Source organism: Lepidochelys kempii, chromosome 3, assembly GCF_965140265.1.
Source record: "Lepidochelys kempii isolate rLepKem1 chromosome 3, rLepKem1.hap2, whole genome shotgun sequence".
In the NCBI taxonomy this organism is placed as follows: Eukaryota; Metazoa; Chordata; order Testudines; family Cheloniidae; genus Lepidochelys; species Lepidochelys kempii.
Genome location: NC_133258.1, coordinates 147,508,904 through 147,526,114, shown reverse-complemented (window position 1 = coordinate 147,526,114; position 17,211 = coordinate 147,508,904). Strand labels below are relative to the sequence as shown.

General features: G+C 53.7%; 1 protein-coding gene across 11 annotated transcripts in view; it reads right to left on the bottom strand.

Annotated features, from left to right (window-relative positions):
• The window catches only part of TJAP1 (tight junction associated protein 1), a 62,265-nt gene that overhangs the window by 4,772 nt on the left and 40,282 nt on the right, over positions 1 to 17,211 (bottom strand). For 8 of the 11 annotated variants that reach the window (XM_073338454.1, XM_073338453.1, XM_073338452.1 and 5 more), the window contains 9 exons: positions 16,655 to 16,748; positions 14,263 to 14,315; positions 11,160 to 11,318; positions 7,486 to 7,514; positions 5,545 to 5,706; positions 4,788 to 4,854; positions 4,314 to 4,343; positions 2,836 to 2,943; positions 1,438 to 1,521 (listed from right to left, as the gene is read on the bottom strand). In XM_073338454.1, coding sequence (XP_073194555.1) covers positions 1,438 to 1,521; positions 2,836 to 2,943; positions 4,314 to 4,343; positions 4,788 to 4,854; positions 5,545 to 5,706; positions 7,486 to 7,514; positions 11,160 to 11,285 — 606 coding nt within the window. In that variant the 5' untranslated portion in view covers positions 11,286 to 11,318; positions 14,263 to 14,315; positions 16,655 to 16,748. The other 3 variants (XM_073338460.1, XM_073338449.1, XM_073338450.1) reach the window with 3 other exon arrangements.

Sequence of the window (17,211 nt, the reverse complement as noted above, 5' to 3'; positions counted from 1 at the left end):
GCCTGCCCTAGGATCAGTATCGATGACTGTCCTAGCACTTGCTGGTTCCCCGGCCTGGTCCAGCTGCCTCACTGAGGCTTTAGCAGCTGTGGCAGAGCCTTGGCGACCCCCACACCTCACTGGGGGTTTAGCTTTTGGTTCAGAGCTTTCAACAACGAGAATAGTAACATTCAGGGCATGCCAAATGTTTCACTGCACCCTGGAGGCAGCCTCCTTGAGTCCCGGGTAAACTGGCTGCAGGACTAGGGTGAGCACAGACCTGCCACAGCCAGCCAGGCAAGCAGGTCGATTCCACCCTGCCTGTTAAATACCATGCTCTTTGGCCACACAAGCACCATGGTGAAAGATTAGGGTTGGGCTTTGTGGACCCCCCTCTTGAAACCCCCAGGGCCCCAAGCCATGGCACAGGCTGCTGCAAGAGGGATCCTGCAGTCAGACAAGTGGGCCCAGGGCACACAGATTGGGAATGGTGAGTGCAAGGTAGAAGGTCCTTGCACAGCTGCATTTTGCCTCAGTGGCATCCTAGTGTGGTCGAGCCCTCTGGGGGCAGAATTCAAAGCTCCTGTGAGGGGAGACAGCTGGTAGAGGTGAAGGTTATCCCAGCAGTAACTGATACGGTGACCTCAGGAGCGCTAATTTGAGACATGCTTGGGGGACAACATACCAGTCATGTGCTCACTCACAAAAGACAAGCACCAGGATTGGATGTGCAGGGCGCTGGGAGAGCCCTCTAAGGGAGCCCACGTGATGAAGCTTTATGGAGAGGTGATGAGAATCCTGAGGCTGGGGCCAGATCCCGTTCCAGGGGGAAAAAGAAATACCAATACAAACATGGGCTCCTCCCTCACGCGCAGGGATGGGACATTCCCAGCCTAGTACTGCACTCAAAGCCTTGCCCTCCCTGGTGCCCTTCCTGTCGGCAGATCTGTGAGCTCCCAGGAGTGGTAAGCATACCCGAATCTGGCACAAGTAGCCGCGTCCGTGAGCCAGACCAGCTGCATTCAGGTTCACCTGGCCCCTCAGTAGGCAGGATGAGCCTTGCACGTGGCCAGGTGCGAAGGGGGAGAAGACAAAAGGGTCAGTGAGAGGCCTGCTCCTCTGCCAGCTGCCTTCAGGCACCCGACAGGCTATCGGATTCAAGGCTATTGTGCTGTAGACGACACTCGCTCCCTTGGAAAGGCAGCTCAAGGCTCTTTTTATAACAGCCCCCGACTGAGACGTGAAATGGAGCCAGCCTGAAAGAGGAGCCAGCAGAGACCTTGCACAGAGGGCCGGGAGCTCCTTACACCTTTGACTGATGCTCAGGGGAGCGGGGGTCGGTGGAACACACGGCAGCTCCCCCTACCTGCAGAGGAGAGTGACCAGGTGTGGAGTTATGGGCAGGGAACAGAGCAGCTGTGAGCCCCTCCCACACCCTGCACCAGAGCTGCTACTCACGTCAGCAAACTTGTGGTTCCTGAAGTGGGACTTGTTGCACTTGAGTAGCTGCACTGCGAGGTTACAGTCCTGCCGATATCGCTCCTGCCAAGAGAGCACACGGGGATGGGAGTCATGCTGGCCTCATCTGGTCCCTACACACACACACACACACTGCCAGCAACACATGTAGGCCCCTGCTGCCCGAGCAGACACCTCACTCACATGGGGGAGGGGAGGTCAGCCATCCCACACCAGGGGGCTCCCACCATTCCCCTGGGGAGGCTCCTTCTCAGGCCAGTACCTCTCTCCCACTCGGCTGAGAAGCTCCTCTCCATTCCAGCCCCTCCCTCCAAGTTTACACTGAGTCTGTAACAAGCTTCTCCCCCTCTTGGGCCTGACACCCCTCAAATATCTGAGGGTCCGTACCGTCCCCCACCACAGGGTGCTGTCAGCCAAACTGGAGAGTTCAGTGCCTAAACAGGCCCTCACAGCCCTTCTCTGAACTCCTGCCAGTGTTAACAAAGTGCCCAGAATCAAGTGCAAGACCTCAGGCACTGTGGCACCAAAGCTGCATGGAGGGACCATCCCTCTCCCGGCTCTGGGCTGCTCAGCCTTTAGTTTTGCAGCCCACACTCAGGTGGGCCTTTTTTGCTGCCACTTCACACAGCAAGCCCAGATCTCATTTGCTCTCTGCTCAACTTGTAGGACTCATATCACAAGTCATTTCCTGCTTTTTCCTGCTATTTCCTGCTTCCCCTCTCTATTATTTATCTGTCCTCACTGGTGTCCTCAGCTCCCCACAATTTCAGCCATGGTTAAGACTACAATTATGTCACGGAGGTCACAGAATCTATGATTGCCATTGACCTCCATGACATTTTCTGTCCAGGGGTTGGAGCTCCCAGCCCTGGCGGGTGGGTGCAGCTGCCCAATCTTGGCGGGACCTCTGCGGGCAACCCCCCAGCAGCTGCCCAGACATGGCAGGCAGTTGGGACTCCCCACAGCTACACAGTCACAGCTGCGGCCAGCAGCTGCAGGACCCTACAGCTACCAGCCCCTGGGGCAGGGAGACCGCAGAGCTCTCACGCACCGCAGTAGTGGGGGACCCGAGAGCCCCAGAAGCAGTTGGGTATTGAACCCACCTACCTCTTTTGTCAGGGATATTTTTAGTGAAAGTCGGGACAGGTCACAGGTTGCCGTGAATTTTTGTTTATTTCCCATGACCCGTCCATGACTTTTACTAAAAATATCCGTGACAAAAACTTAGCCTTAGCCATGATGAATGTCAGCCATGTTCTGCTTGCCCCTCCCCATTCATTAGTAAGGAAGTGATAGACCAGACCTTATATTAATCAGCCATGAAACTACCACACATTTCCCCACGTTGAGCAGACAGGCTGTGGACTGGACACTTACATTGAGCTCCTCAAGTTTATTGATGGTAGTTTTGGCATCTAGCAGCTTGTTAGTGAGCTCCACAATCTCCCAGTCCAGGGTCTTCCGGTCCATCTCTGCCTTTTTTATCTGGGGCACAGGAACACAAGATGTAAATTCCACCAGAACAGGCTGGCTTGGCCTCTTACCCCAGCTAACCCCCTGCATAACACACAAACACATTCAGCTTGGAAATAAAACCTTCCAGACAGACAGGTAACAGCCCCAGCTTTGCACAGAGGGAGGGTCTCTGATAGCACATAAAGCCAGCCACCTTATGCTGGGCTGCTCAGAATTCTTGCCATGTTTGTTAGTTACTGAAGTGAGGTGAGTTTGATCCTTTGCAGCCCTGTTGCTCTTCCTACCCTTCCTGCAGTGGTAGCATGCAGAGACTGAACTCCCTCTCAGCATTAGAGTCACAAGTGGACTGCACTGGGACTGCGGAAGAAGCTTGCACTGGTGCTTCTCTAGAGATATACAAAGGATTCAGTCCCTGCCAATCCAACACCTTTCACCAGCAGCATAGATCACTGTGTTTGTGACATCCAATCCTCTCCACCAGGGCAACAGGAAGCTGTTGCTCAGAGAAGCATGCGAGTCAATGATAGGTACAGCAGAAGTTGACTCAGCATCAAGAAGGCTCTGCTTTTGCATAAGAGCTCAGGGAAGACTCTGGGGCTTGCCCTGCTGTGAAAGGACCTGTCTGTGCAGTTTCATCTCGGTTAATTCTGTTCCCAAAGGGGAACATTTCCTCACTAGACTCCCCATGGGTTCCTGCTCAGAGGAAACAGACATGAAGGCTAATAGCAGTGGGGGGGCAACAGCTCAGAGCTCCTGATCCAGCTCCTGTACGTGTCCCAAGTCCTCAGGGCCACAGAAGCCCCGGAATCTGCTCTCAGCCTGGGACTAACAGGGCCCACTTGTGGACCAGTAGTGGTAGCAGGGCCCAGTGCGACAGGCAGTGACGCATGCAGGAACAGGGCATTTCCGAAACATGGATTGACTTTTTGGTAACTGCATAAATAATATTAACCCCAAAAGCTCCTAGTGCCAAGGGCGAGAACCGACCCTGCATTCTCTATTATGGACAGGTGACTGATGATGACTAGAACAAGCATCTGTTTACTTACAGTACGGGTGGGCCAAATGGGTTCACAGACGCCCACACCCATAACACAGTATTGCAGCCTGTGGGCATTATGCTTCCTAGCAGGCAATGCTCCATTTGGATCAGAAGCAAATGCTCACATTCGGCTGGAGCACTGCGTGCTAGGACCAGTCGTCTCTGCAGACAGCTGTTTTGTTCAGTAGAGGTGGAGCCTTTGGCTGGATGAGGTTTGGGGCCCCTCAGTCGAGGATGGTACAAGTGGGCCAAGTAATGTGTGACTGACAGTGAAAATGACAGGCTGAGACATGTGAAGAGGAGAAAGAAAAAAACCACACAAACGAAAAGACGCAACTGCAAAAATCCAGTTTTGGCTGAGAGAGGCCTGAGAGGTGAATGCGCCCAGAGTGTGCCAGCAGCAGCATGGGGAGGAGAGAGAGAGGGAGGGAGGGAGAGAAAAGAAACAGCCATGAGCGTTATGAATGCACACAATACACACACACATGCTGGCTCCGCTCCAACAGCCCCAGTCCCCTGGGAGTGATCCCCTGGAGTCTGCAGGGAGCAACACATCCCTGGCACCTTTCAAAGAGGTTGATGCAACATGACAATTACATTGTGGGGAAACCAAGCTCTGGTGCATGATAAAAGTGGGGGCTCAGCAAAGTACCCAGTTCAGGACAACAGGCTAGGCCTGGGAAGGATCATGACCAGAACCTCCCACATGAGCTGCTGTAATGCCTGGCCTGAAAGCCAGGGTCCCTTCCCTCTGTCCCAACACACCAGATTCCCCCACTTCCTCTCCCCAGAGGCTCAGCAGGTCAGTTACCAGGGTATGCAGCTTCTCCTCCAGGTCCTGATTGGTTCTCTGTGAAGCAGTGTAGCTGTTCTGTAACCTAAACAGAGGCACGAATGTCCAAGTGAAAAGGAATCCAGGCCATCAACTCAAGTTCTCTTGATAGCCTGGAATGTGAGAACCGCTCCTCACACAACAGGAAAGACTACTTGCTACAGAGCACACCGACATGTTAACTCTTTGCCCAGATTCTCTCTCTTGGAGGCTGTAATCCCTTCACTTCTCAGGCTAGAGTGGGTCAGTATTTGGACGGGACACCTCCAAGGGAAAAACAGGCTGTTGCAGGAAGTGGTGTGGGCACTCTATAGTACTCAAATGTGGTGGTAGGGAGTGCTGTTCTAACTAAGGTGCTGCCTTTCAGGTAAGACATAAAAAAAGAGAACCCAGCCAACTATAGCCACTGATTTCCCTTTGCATTTGTCAGGGTATTAACCCCCAAGTCCTGGCTAAATTCCAGCTCAGACAATTTCATTCTGCCTTTGTACTATTCAAACCGATAAAGAATTCTCCATTTCCTGCCTTAAACTGCTGAGTAGCATTGCTGTGCTCCTCCCCAGAGGTGGTTGCAATGTGTGCTGAGCTTTATCTGTAACTCTCCTAATCTCCCCATACCACATGCCTCAGGTTAACACAACACAGGCTCAGCCGCCTCTAGACAGCCAAGCGAGTCCCTAGGCAGAGGTACCCTGTCTCCCCACAGCCACATCCTCTCCTCTGGTGTTTGCCATACCTACGGAATTTGTCCTTGAATTTCTCCAGCTCTTCGCGGTTCTGGCCCAGTTCCAGCTCCAGGTAGTCCTGGCCGGACTCCAGTTCCCTCTCCATCGCCTCCATCTTGTTAGTGACATAGGCCAGCCGCCGGCGCAACTCCTCGTTCTCATGCTGCAGCAGCCTGAGGCACACAGAGCAACAATGCACCATTCAGTAAGCGATGGGGGCTGCAGTCCTCAGTGCAGACACCCAGCGTCTAAGCTCACTTCAGGGCCCTGAGAAGCAGAGACCCCATATAGACAATGATGATGCTCCCAGGTGGTTGTGGTGGCACCATCCAAACAGGTGCTAATGGACCCCATCCCCTTTCCAGCTTAGCTGTTGGGGAGCATGCGGGCATTTCACACGCAGACCTCCCCTGTGAACGGAAGTGATTCTTTAGGCTCAGATCTCATCCCTCCTCTCACACCCACAACGGGACGCCATGAGGAGTCCGATGGTGTCTGAAAGATGGCTGTGTGCATGCACTGCCCCCGGAGGACTCAGTTGTTCATCTGGACTCTCAACTATTGTTCTAAGCCCCAGGACAAGGACTTTGGGAGGAGGCTCTGCAGGTCAAGAATATGGGGCATTGGCCGAGCTGGGGGGAGCAGAACTGGACTAGTGGGGGGACGCTGAAGAGGACAGGAGTGAGATGCATGGACAGAGTTTGGGGGCAGTTGCAGAGCCCCTCCTGCCTTAGGTTGCTGTTGCTCATGCCGTGGGTTTTGTTTTTTTATGAGCAGTCAGGGCCTGTAGCAATAAACTAAACTGACAGGAGGGTCAAATGCAGCAAGAGGCATGCGTCTCTGCTCAGCTGAGAAGATGAGAAATTCAAGCCCTTGCTTCCTGGCAACACAGGTTGCTCTCTACTCTTGGAACCAGGGGCAGAGAAGCATAAGCAGCCCTGCTATCCATGACACCAGCTCCCGCTCAGGTTGCAGCATTTGGATAAAGTCCACTAGCCAAATGGGCTGCACAGCTTAGGTGTCCCTCCCTGGAAATTGAAACCCACTCAATAATTTATCCCAGCCCATACTGCAGGAGTTGGAGGTGAAAGAGGCATCACAAATCCACAGCCCCAACCAAAGCCCTAACCCTAAACATGCAGTAAAGCAGGAGTCCCTGCAATTGCTGGGCCAGCAAGTGGGGAGCTCGAGCTGCGGAGGGAAGCATGGGCAGCATACGCGTTATGGGGAGATGCTGTGGCAGCCTCAAACAAAGAGACTCACTCCTGCATGTGCGCTTTCACTGTGCTCAACTGTTCAGAAAAACCTAGAAAATACAGCCTCTCTCTAGCTGCGTCAGTTTGTTCTTCACTTGGGATTTTGAAGGGACTGAGATCTTCAGAGCTGCGTCCTGCTAAGATTCTGTCTGTGCAAAAAGTTTTCATTCACAGTCACCAGGGGGAGCTCACACACTACAGTGAGTCACACCAAAATGGTATATTTGTGGCACCTTAGAGACCAACATAAGCTGTAGCTCATGAAAACTTATGCCCATTAAATTTGTTAGTCTCTAAGGTGCCACAAGTGCTCCTCTTCTTTTTACCAAAATGGTAGCGCTTTGAGTTTTTCTCCCTTTGACGGTGAAGAATAGATGTTTAGAATCAGGAGTGTTTGCCCCACCACCTCAAACTGTAACAGCATTCAAGGGACCCTGAGATGGGTCTCCTAAAAGCATCCCATCTGCACAGAGCTCTAAACTGTCCTTTCAGGGAATGCAGAGAACCACGGCAAAACTTGGCAAGTGGGAGCAGAACAGAGACACACCTGCCCCAGTCTCTCCAAATGGGCCTAGCTTCTCAACAGAAGGGAAACCCACCATGCAGATTCAAAGGAAGCTGGACAATGGGAGGTGGGAATCAGCACACACACAGCTGCAGTGAGATTGGAGCATGAGTAGGGAACAGGACACTTACTTCATCCTTTCTGCATCCGTCAAGGGCTCCTGTGGTGAGAAGAAAACAGCTGTAAGAACCTCTCAAAATAGGTGTCAGATTCAAGCAAGTACCAAAGGGCAAGATTTTGAGAAGTGAACTCCTCCCACCTCCCTGACAGCTCTGGGCAGGCCATGTCGTGCATAGCTAGCACTCTCCATGCACTGCTTCTCAAACTAGTCAATATCAAGAGAGACCACATGGTTTATTTCAGAGTCAGCAGTAGTCTGGGTTAAACCAGAGACCTTCACAGAGAGCCTGCAACTTCCTTCCCCCCGTGCTACAAGTTCAGAGACCCCGCAGTCATCACCCCACAGCTGCTGCCTCAATATTCAGCAGCCCCACAATGTCTGGGTGGTTAGGATGGGAGTCTCGTGGACCTGCATACACAAACCTATGATCCCTTCACTGTGGTGGTAACACCCCTGTAGATAATGAAAGAACTGCTCTAAGTGGCTGAGGAGCTGGGAAGCACCTTTTCCATTTGCTTCACCCAGGTAACCCCAGATGAGGATTCCTCTGTGCTCAGCTCAAGCTGGTTACTGGAACCAGGCTCCTGGGTGAACCTGGACACAAAAATAACAGGCAACATGCTAAAGGCCAAGCAGCCCAACAGAAGGGCCTACAGTGCTGAGAGCAAGTCACCTGCGCCTCTCCAGCAGGCACTCCCATAACACCAGAGCTCCGGCACATAGGCAGGGACAAGGGAGTGGGTATGAGCAGCTTAGCCTCCCCACTCTGTGCATTTGATGTGCTAGACCAGGTAACAGAAGCTGCCTCTCAACATGCCTCACTTGTGGCTGGGAGGAGAATTCCATCTCCAGAGCCAGTTCGTGCTAGCAAGGATGGCCCTTTCTGGGAAGAGGAGGCTAACCCTGGAAGCTGGAGGTTTCTCTTTGGAAAGCCCAGGTTGTTTTCAATGACTTGAAACAGCGGCTTTGGGACATACTGGATGGAGCCCTGGAGCCTTTGCTAAGCAAAGCACACAGGTCCCCAAAGATGACACTGCGCTTCAAAAGGTGCATATTAACAGACGTACAAGGTCCGCACATGGGACCCTGCCACAGAGATTTCCTTGGAACAGATTCAGTGCTAGCAACAACATGGTATAGAAGCCAGCCCAATCATGACCCTAATGCACAGTGGGGCCATTTCTCGCTCCCAACAACCTAGAGTGCACTGCACTGGCCCATGCTGCACATGGTGGCCCCATAGCTCTAGCTGCACTAGACATGCTGTGTCCCCGACACTAAATGCACTGCAGCAGCCTGCACTGTATACAGCATGATACTGTCCCAGTCCCAAGTGCACTTTATTAACTCATACCATACGCAGCATCACCACCCTGCATCTGTCTCACCTCTGAGGACTCCAGCTGATACCAGGCAATCAGGTGCACAAGAATCAGGCCAGGAGACGGGTGATTCCTGTTTAAATGAGTCAATGTCCCAGGAGCCCGCTGGGTGGATGGAAGGGAGGGGTTGGCAGCTCTTCCAGACAAAGACTCTACCTCAATAGACAAGGGACTTCTCACATAAATATGGGTCTGATTTACCAGGGTATCCACCATTAAAGCATTAGGAGGATTCAAAGGCCCGCATAGGGCACTAGACCATCCCGCTGTGTCCAGCTCTGCACACTGGTATCCTGCAGTCTGCTAGGCAGATTCTAAACTTTGGAAGGCAGACAAGCCCCTTCAGTGGGGAAAGAGGCACCAGCTGCTGCTTTTATGGCTAACAACTCCAAGGGGCAGCTGTTCCCTTCTCCCCTTTGAACAGAGGCACTCCACCTGGGTCACAGCTGGGAGCAACACAAACAAGGAGCAGGATCTGCAGCCAAACAGGCCAGCAGGGAGGCTGGAGGTTCAAGAGGCATTAGCACCACATATGTGTGTGGAGCACAGAAGGGCTAGGTCTGGGGAGTCACAAGGGCGATGCTCTGTCCCCTCTGAGGTCTTAGCATTTTGCTCTTGGGCACCCCTAACAGCCAGTTCAGGAGGAGCCTCCCAGTGGGGAACAATGGGGGTTGGTGTAAGGGGGGCTGGGATGAAGACTGTACCCTAAGTGAGCCTCAGAGAGCCCCTCACACCACTTGGGAGGTCAAAGTTGCTTGGCCAGGCCTCCCTGAGGCAAAGGAGGCTCCACATTCCATAGATCAACATCTGAATGGATGAGATGAGAGTTCAGACACAAATGCCCTGCCCCTCACTCCCCACATCAGCGCTAAGGGCACCTCTGGGAGCCGAAGGGGGTGGCCATGGCCTTTTGGAGACCTCTGTCCCCATCCTGGGTGAGGGGCCTGGGCTCCAGGACTCTGGCACCTACCTTGTTTAGTGCTAGGCTGAAGGAAGGGGAGGTTCTAGGTGAGGCAGTGCCCTCCTCCTGGCTCCGGTGTGTCGGAGGGGAGAAGGATGCGCTCTCTAGGTAGCCTGGCTCTGTCATGGGCTTCCGGCCAGGTTTGGTGCCAAGATGCTGAGGCTGCACTTGCCGCAATTGGTGCTTGCTTCGGTCCCTCTCTCTGTCCCTTCCTCCCTCCTGACTGGTTTTCCATGAAGGCAACAGTTGCTGCTGCTGCTCAGAGGACACCCCTGCCAAACCCAGCTCTGCCAGCTGCTGCAGTTCATACTGGCACAGATCCACTACCCGCCTCTCCAGAGAGAGGAACTTCTCCTTGCTGTCCTTCCTCACCAGGATGGGCTTTCTCCTCAGCCTGGGGGCCCTCTCAGCCTCCTCAGGGGGCTTCCTCCGGCAGGAAGCCATTTCCAGACCCTCACGCTTCTTATCTGCCTTTCTCCTGCTCAGGCGGTGGCTCTTCTCAGCTACTCGCTTGGCCCCCTCAGGCTGGCTTTCCTTCTGACCTTCTGGAGTGGAGCCTCTCAGTGGGGAAGGAGAGTCCTGGCCTCCCCCTCCTGCTCTGGCCTCCCCCAGGGATTGCAGGTGGACAGGGCTCAGCACACGGTGGGTGATCTCATCCAGGAACTTGGAGAACTGCAGCTTCTCCTCAGTGACTTTCTCCTGGCGCTTGATGGCATCGGCAGTGCTGCTGCTGCGCTCCAGCGAGCGTCTCTCCCTCGGGCTGAAGCACAGCTGAGGGTCGCTGTACTTGCGCGAGCTGCGGCCATGGGCCAGCGTCTCCACTGAGCGGGACTTGCGCAGGCTCTCGGGGCGCACTTCCAGCATGCCCGTCTGCTTCAGGATCCCTTTGAGAGGCAGATGGGTGGCAGAGACCTGGAACTTCCTGGGAGCTAGGACCTCGGCAGGCTCTTTGAACATGAGGGAGCGTTCCAGGCTCCTGCTCTTGAAGGAGCAGGTCGGCCTCCGGCCTTCGTCTCCAGACACCACAACCGTCTCCACACTGCGGCTCATGAACTTACTGAGACACCCCTGGCTGGGGTGCCGGCAGTGCTTCCCGCTCCGCCTCCCTGCCTTCCCACTGTGCGGCAGCACAGGTGACAGAGTCCGGCTCTTCAGCTTCAGCTCCGCTCGGCACCCTGCTACCTCCTTGTCACTGCTTGACTCCAGGGACCAGGAGGAGGAAAAGTTAAGGTTGCGCACCTCAAACCCATCCACCTGTTTGAGCTGGCCTGCCTCGGCGTAACTAAACCCCGCCTGCTGGCGTAACGGCGCCAGGCCCTTAGCCGCCCGGTTATCCGTTACCTGACTCTGCTCAGCCAAAATCACGCCATCTTGGTCATCTCGAAGGATGGGCAGATCATGGCGGATCTCGCGGTGCTGCGGCGGTGCCTTGCGGTAAGGCTTCTTGGATGGAGCTGTGCTCGTCATCCTCCCTCCTGCTTGGGTGCGACAACTGGTCACCTGCCAAAAGCAGAAAGGGCAGAGAGAAGAGGGTCACCAGTGCCCCAGCCAGCCCCGAGGGCTTCCCAGCAGCAGGAGATCAAATACCCTATGCTCCCCAGCAGCTTCCCATCCAAAGTGCTGAGAGAGTAGGAGGAGCTGGCAGCCCTGGATCCTGGAACAGCAGCCGCGGCAGGGAAGGGGGACAGAGAAGAATTTAGCTGTGTCCTTCTCCCAGCCAGCGCAAACAGAGAGTTGGCACATCCTCCCCCCCCAGCCGCGTGCGCACGCTGACGTACAGCGTGTGTCCAGATTATATATAGTAAACGAGAACAGGCCTCAGAGCAGCATATTGATTGGGCTCTTTAGGAAACGCCTTTTCTAATATGGAAACTGCAAGCCTTACAGGCAGCAGCGACGGTCAGGGCAGGAGCTATTGATCTCGCACTGTCACTGCCAACAGGGGCTACAGTCACTAAATGAGCAGCCAGAGCCAAGAAGTCCTTGGCTTGCACTAGTTAAAGCCAGCTTGTTCCTGGGTGTCTTGAGAGGGACTTTCTTGGGATTTGGGGAGCTGCGACTCAGGGGAGAGAAAACAAATACAAGGCACCATCAAGGCACAAGATGGCAGCAGGGGCGCGTGATGCCACCCAGCCTTCAGGCAAGAGGCTGGATTATGCCATGTTCAGTAGTAGCACTATGAGGAAGGACAGATCAGTCACCACCCACCCCTCCGACCTGTGGCAGGCTCAGACTCCCAAGCTTCAGGAGAAGTGGTGCAGGATCTGAAATGGGGCAGAGACAGCAGAACTACAACGGCTCTCTGTGGACATGGAGGGGGCTTCTGCTTCCAGCCATTCAGAGGCAATTGCAGCAGAGGGCAGCACTCAGGAAAGCTCTTGCTGCCATCCAGGGTTTGCACCATTTCAGTAAGCACAAGACATGAGTGAGGCATGCCACAGGCCACCCAGTAATGAAGGTGCCTGCTGATGTTTCCAATGCCAAAGGCATATCAGTCCTCCCTTCGGGTGCTGGGGTAGGTAACACAGCTACCCCTATGCTCAGAACAGACTCCCTCTTCCCACCCTCATCGGCTGTCCTTCTCCTTGCCTTAGTCTCCCAATGCTGATAATCCAACGCCGCTCTGTGCGCGGGCACCACCCCTTCCCTCAGCACTTGTGTGGCATCTCCAGCTCCCCTGAATTCAGACTAAATTCTCTCCCTTGTGCACAGGAGCTGCTCTACCGGGGCAGAAGCTCTCCCAGCCTGGCTCCTTTCAGAGCATTATTCCCCCTCCCATTGGGGGAGCAGGGACCGTTAATTCAATGGCTCGAAGAACGCTCACAGTGCCCCCCCCAGCCAGAAAACACAGTTCCTAGCCTGCAGCCCCCAGAACACACAGTGCACAACCACTCTCTTCATTTGTACGTCCCCACTAGTGCTCTGTTGTGTCCTGTCTGACACCTAGACTCCCACTCTCTGGGGTAAGGACTGTGCATATTCCTTGCCTGTACAGTGCCTAGCACAATGGAGCCCTGGTCCCTGTTGAGCTTCCTAGCCATTATATAAACATTCATCTCCTGTTGTGTCACTCTTTGCTTTGCCAAACACAGAAGTTCCCCTCAGATGCGTGGAATGCCCTCCTTGAACTGATTTGTAAGGCCACTACCCCTTCTTCTATCAAATCCTTGGAGCTCACCTTTGCTGCGATGCCCTGGGAAAGGGCAGGTTGATGGGGACAGATGAGGCAATTTCTAATAGCTCTGAAGAGCAAGTCTAAGGTATAGAATGTGTAGAAACACACACTCTGTATCCCTCTCCCTCACCACCTGGGCATCACTTGTCTTTGCAGAACAGGGGTAGGCAATAATTTCCTCAGGGGGCCCACTCCACACATTTTGGTAAGTCATCAGAGGCCGCATATTTCTACTATATTAATGAAATTTTTAAATTCTACCCCTCCACTGCAGTGCCATGTAATAAAATAATTCGTGCAAAAACTGAGGGTGCAGCAAGAGGTGTGGGGTCTGGAAGTTCCGGGCTAGTGCAACATCTTGGGGTGCAGGGTCTGGGAGGGAGTTTGGGTGCGGGAGCGGGTTTGACCTGGGGCAGGGGTGCGGGAGGGGGCGTGATGTGCAGGCTCTGGCTGGGAGGTGCTTACCACAGGCAGCTCCCAGCCGGCAGCACAACAGGGCTCAGGCAGGCTGCCTGCATGCCGTGGCCCCCACCACTCCCGGAAATGGCCGTCAGGTCTCTGCATGCCCCTTAAGAGGGCAGCGGGTCTCCATGTGCTGCCCACACCCACAAGCACCGCCCCCGCAGCTCCCATTGGCCAGTTTCCAGCCAATGGGAGCTGTGAAGATGATGCTGGGGGTGAGGGCAGCATGCAGAGCTGCCTCCCCCTCTGTTGGGGGCATGCAGAGACATACCAGCAGCAGCCAACTGCTTCCGGGAGCAGGTGGGGCCATGGCAGGCAGACAGCCTGCCTGAGTGCCCCGCTGCGCTGTGGGACTTTTAGCAGCCTGGAGATCGTGAGGACAGAAGTGTTAGATGGGCCTGATCCAGCCCACGGGCCATATTTTGCCCACCCCTGTTCTAGAGCGTAAGCACAGCACCCAGCAGAACGAGCCCCAGTCCTGACTAGAGCCTCTTGGTGCTACTCTGCAAGACAAACACCAACGCTGCTGGGAGGTAACCACTGGGGCCTGTTCCTTCTGCTGCTCATTGCAGGAGCTGAGGCACATCGGCTGGGTGATAAACCTGCCTTGCTGGAAAGGCATTCCTTCTCCTCAGAGAGAGGGGCTAAGTCCTGACTGAATGGCAGCTCATGTTAGCCACGCAGCAGCTAGGTGACCGAGAGGGGTGTTCTTGTTACCTCCTTCCACATCTAGGAAGCATGGACATGTGTTAGTGCAGATGTTACCCCACAGCAATCTTTGTACCCCATGACAGCTGGAGCACTTACCAGCCTGCGCTCAGAGTTGAAGTCTCATGTAGGGGGACACTCACTCAGATGCCCTACAGGTGAGAACACAAAGAATTTAACAACCCCCGCCCAGAGACCACTTGCATGCCCCAGCCCACCCAAACAAATGGGTGCCTGTGCCTGGCTGCAGCACTCCTAATGCTCTGCTCTCATGTGTCTGTGGGGGACCATGTGATAGGGGAGAGAACTGGTCCCCATCTGTGAGCCCCATGGGAACTTCTGCTTCAAGGCTCATACTCAGCAAACAGAGCAGGGACAGCCAGAGGAAGCTGGGCACTCCTTGCTCCCCAGTCCCCAGGCTTTGAGAGCCCTTGTTACTGCCCAGTCACAACCCTGTTTTAAAATAAAGCATATATAAGTTTCTGAAGTGGCAGGCCCTTCTCCCCACACAGCCCAGAATCTCCTTGACAGGTGGGAAGCCCCATGTCCCCTGAGATGCCGCAAAAGCAGTCTAGCAGAATCTACGCTCTGACGCTGAAGGCACGTTTCTAATCCTTTGGAGTGGGTAGAAAACTTCCCAGTGTTACCCTGGTGCGGCACTTTCCCAGAGCCAAAACAATGGCTCTAAAAGCCCACTCCTGCTTCCAGTGATGGCAAAAGCAAGCCACTAGCAGGAATGGGGCCCTTAAGAGCATGACACATTTTCCCATTCACCTCAGTGGGAAGTTAGCACTGAACTCGCACAATGCTGGATTTGGCAATATTAACTATTTCCCTGCTGAGCATTTTAGCAGAAACATTTAGCTAATGCAGGTATCCAGCATTATGGGTTGCATTGGTGGCACCTAACAGATTCTTATTCAGATCAAGAGGGGGTATTGCATACTGGAACGGCTCCATGGCCTCTATATAAGAAAGAAGAGCAAGCTTCTTTTAGAATTCCAATTTAGACACATGAGATGCTGTTCTCTGGCTCCTGGCAACAGTCACCACAGCTCCAAAGCCCTCTCTGTTCTACAGGGGTCTCTGAGGTGATGTGCTCCCAGACAAACACACACAGTAGAAACATAAGGAGACTGACACCCGCCTGCTCTGAAGGCCAGAGCCCAGGTTATGCAACCATCACAACAAAACATATTGAGATACTCTGGTGATAGGAGCCAGACAGTCATTTCCTTGCACCGCCCCAGGCACTACAGAAATTCCAATGGGGCCCTCCCTTCCCCATACACCTCTGCTGCAGACCTTTCTCTCTCCATGGCACCCAGCCTGAGGAGGTGGGGACTGGAGCGTTTGTACACATGCAGAGGGAGAGTCATACACAAGGCGAACGGAACAGGCAGGCAGCAGCGACTATGCAGAGCTCTGCTGAAACAAGTTTAAGAGATTCCCCTGGCATTGGCCTGGCCCCAACAAGCTGGCTGGCCCTGTTCCCTACTACAGTGCTGTCCTTGGGCCCCAACTAGTACAGGAAAAACAGCTTCACAATGGCATAGCTACCCCTCCCCAGGGCCCCAGCACAGCTACAAGACAGAGAGAGACAGACCAGCTCAGTACAGCTCATACCTACTCGGCCACAGATAGGAGACTCCAAGCAGGGATGCAAAAAGAAAAGGAGTACTGTGGCACTTTAGAGACTAACCAATTTATTTGAGCATAAGCTTTCGTGAGCTACAGAAGTTCTTGTTAAACCCTGGATTTGTGCTGGAAATGGCCCACCTTGATTATCATACACATTGTAAGGAGAGTGATCACTTTAGATAAGCTATTACCAGCAGGAGAGTAGGGTGGGGGGAGAGAAAACCTTTTGTTGTGATAAACACCCATTTTTTCATGGTTTGTGTGTATAAAAACATCTTCTGTATTTTCCACAGTATGCATCCGATGAAGTGAGCCGTAGCTCACGAAAGCTTATGCTCAAATAAATTGGTTAGTGTCTAAGGTGCCACAAGTACTCCTTTTCTTTTTGAATACAGACTAACACAGCTGTTACTCTGAAACAAGCAGGGATGGGCTCAGAGCAGCTCCTGTTGGGTCAGCTGTGGCACTGACTGCTGGCAGATGACAGCTCCAAATGACTACCACCAGTTTGGCATAGGAAGGCTCCCTCTGGTCTCACCTGGTACAGCTGCTATGAATGGCCTAAGAGAGTCCTTGCTGAGGTCTCCACTGCAGGGACGTTCAGAAGGCTCAAGCTAAAGGTCTGGCCAACTCTCAGCTGGCAATTCCTCAGTCTCACTGTGACTATCCTCCTCCCTTCCCTGGTATCTAGCACCTCTGCCATTCCTCATTCTCACTCCATTTGCCTGACCCCCGGGGTGGGAGGAGGACAACCCCACCTTGAATTCCTAACCCACTCCACAGTCTGAAACAACTTCCAGAGACATTCTCATCATCCCCCAAGTAACTGTCCCTCAAAACAAGGACTCACAGATCCAAAGCGACGTCCCGTCCAAACATCTCCCGGTCCACCTGCCTCCAAATCAGCTCTCCCCTGGTGGCATCTGGCAGCATCTGAATGGCTTCTGAAACACGAGAAAGGAAACTTGGCGTCAGTCACCTATCAGCATCACATATGGACTCACATGCGTGTGCGCCCAAATACAGCCATGCACCAGGGCTGGAGTCTGCAGCTTCAGGAAGCTTCCCCGTGGCAGGATTTCACAGTACAACCGGCTCATTGCCTCCACTGTGTCCTGGAAAGGGAAGGGCTTTCCAATTATCCCCTCATGGAGCAGGGAATTCCAAGGAGACCAGGAACTCCAGTGCCACCAAACAAGGAACAGGATTGCTAAATGGCCGGATGCGTCCCTCAGTACAGCAGTGGCTTTTGGCAGAATGACTCCAGGAACGACAGCAGAGTTGCACCTCCTCCCTTGATTTTATTCCTATACAGTGTGGTGTGTGTAACCGCTCTCACTCTAAGAAGTTAGTAATTGCCACAGCGGCCCTGGGGGAGCAAGTGGACTTTCATAATCCTTCACCAGC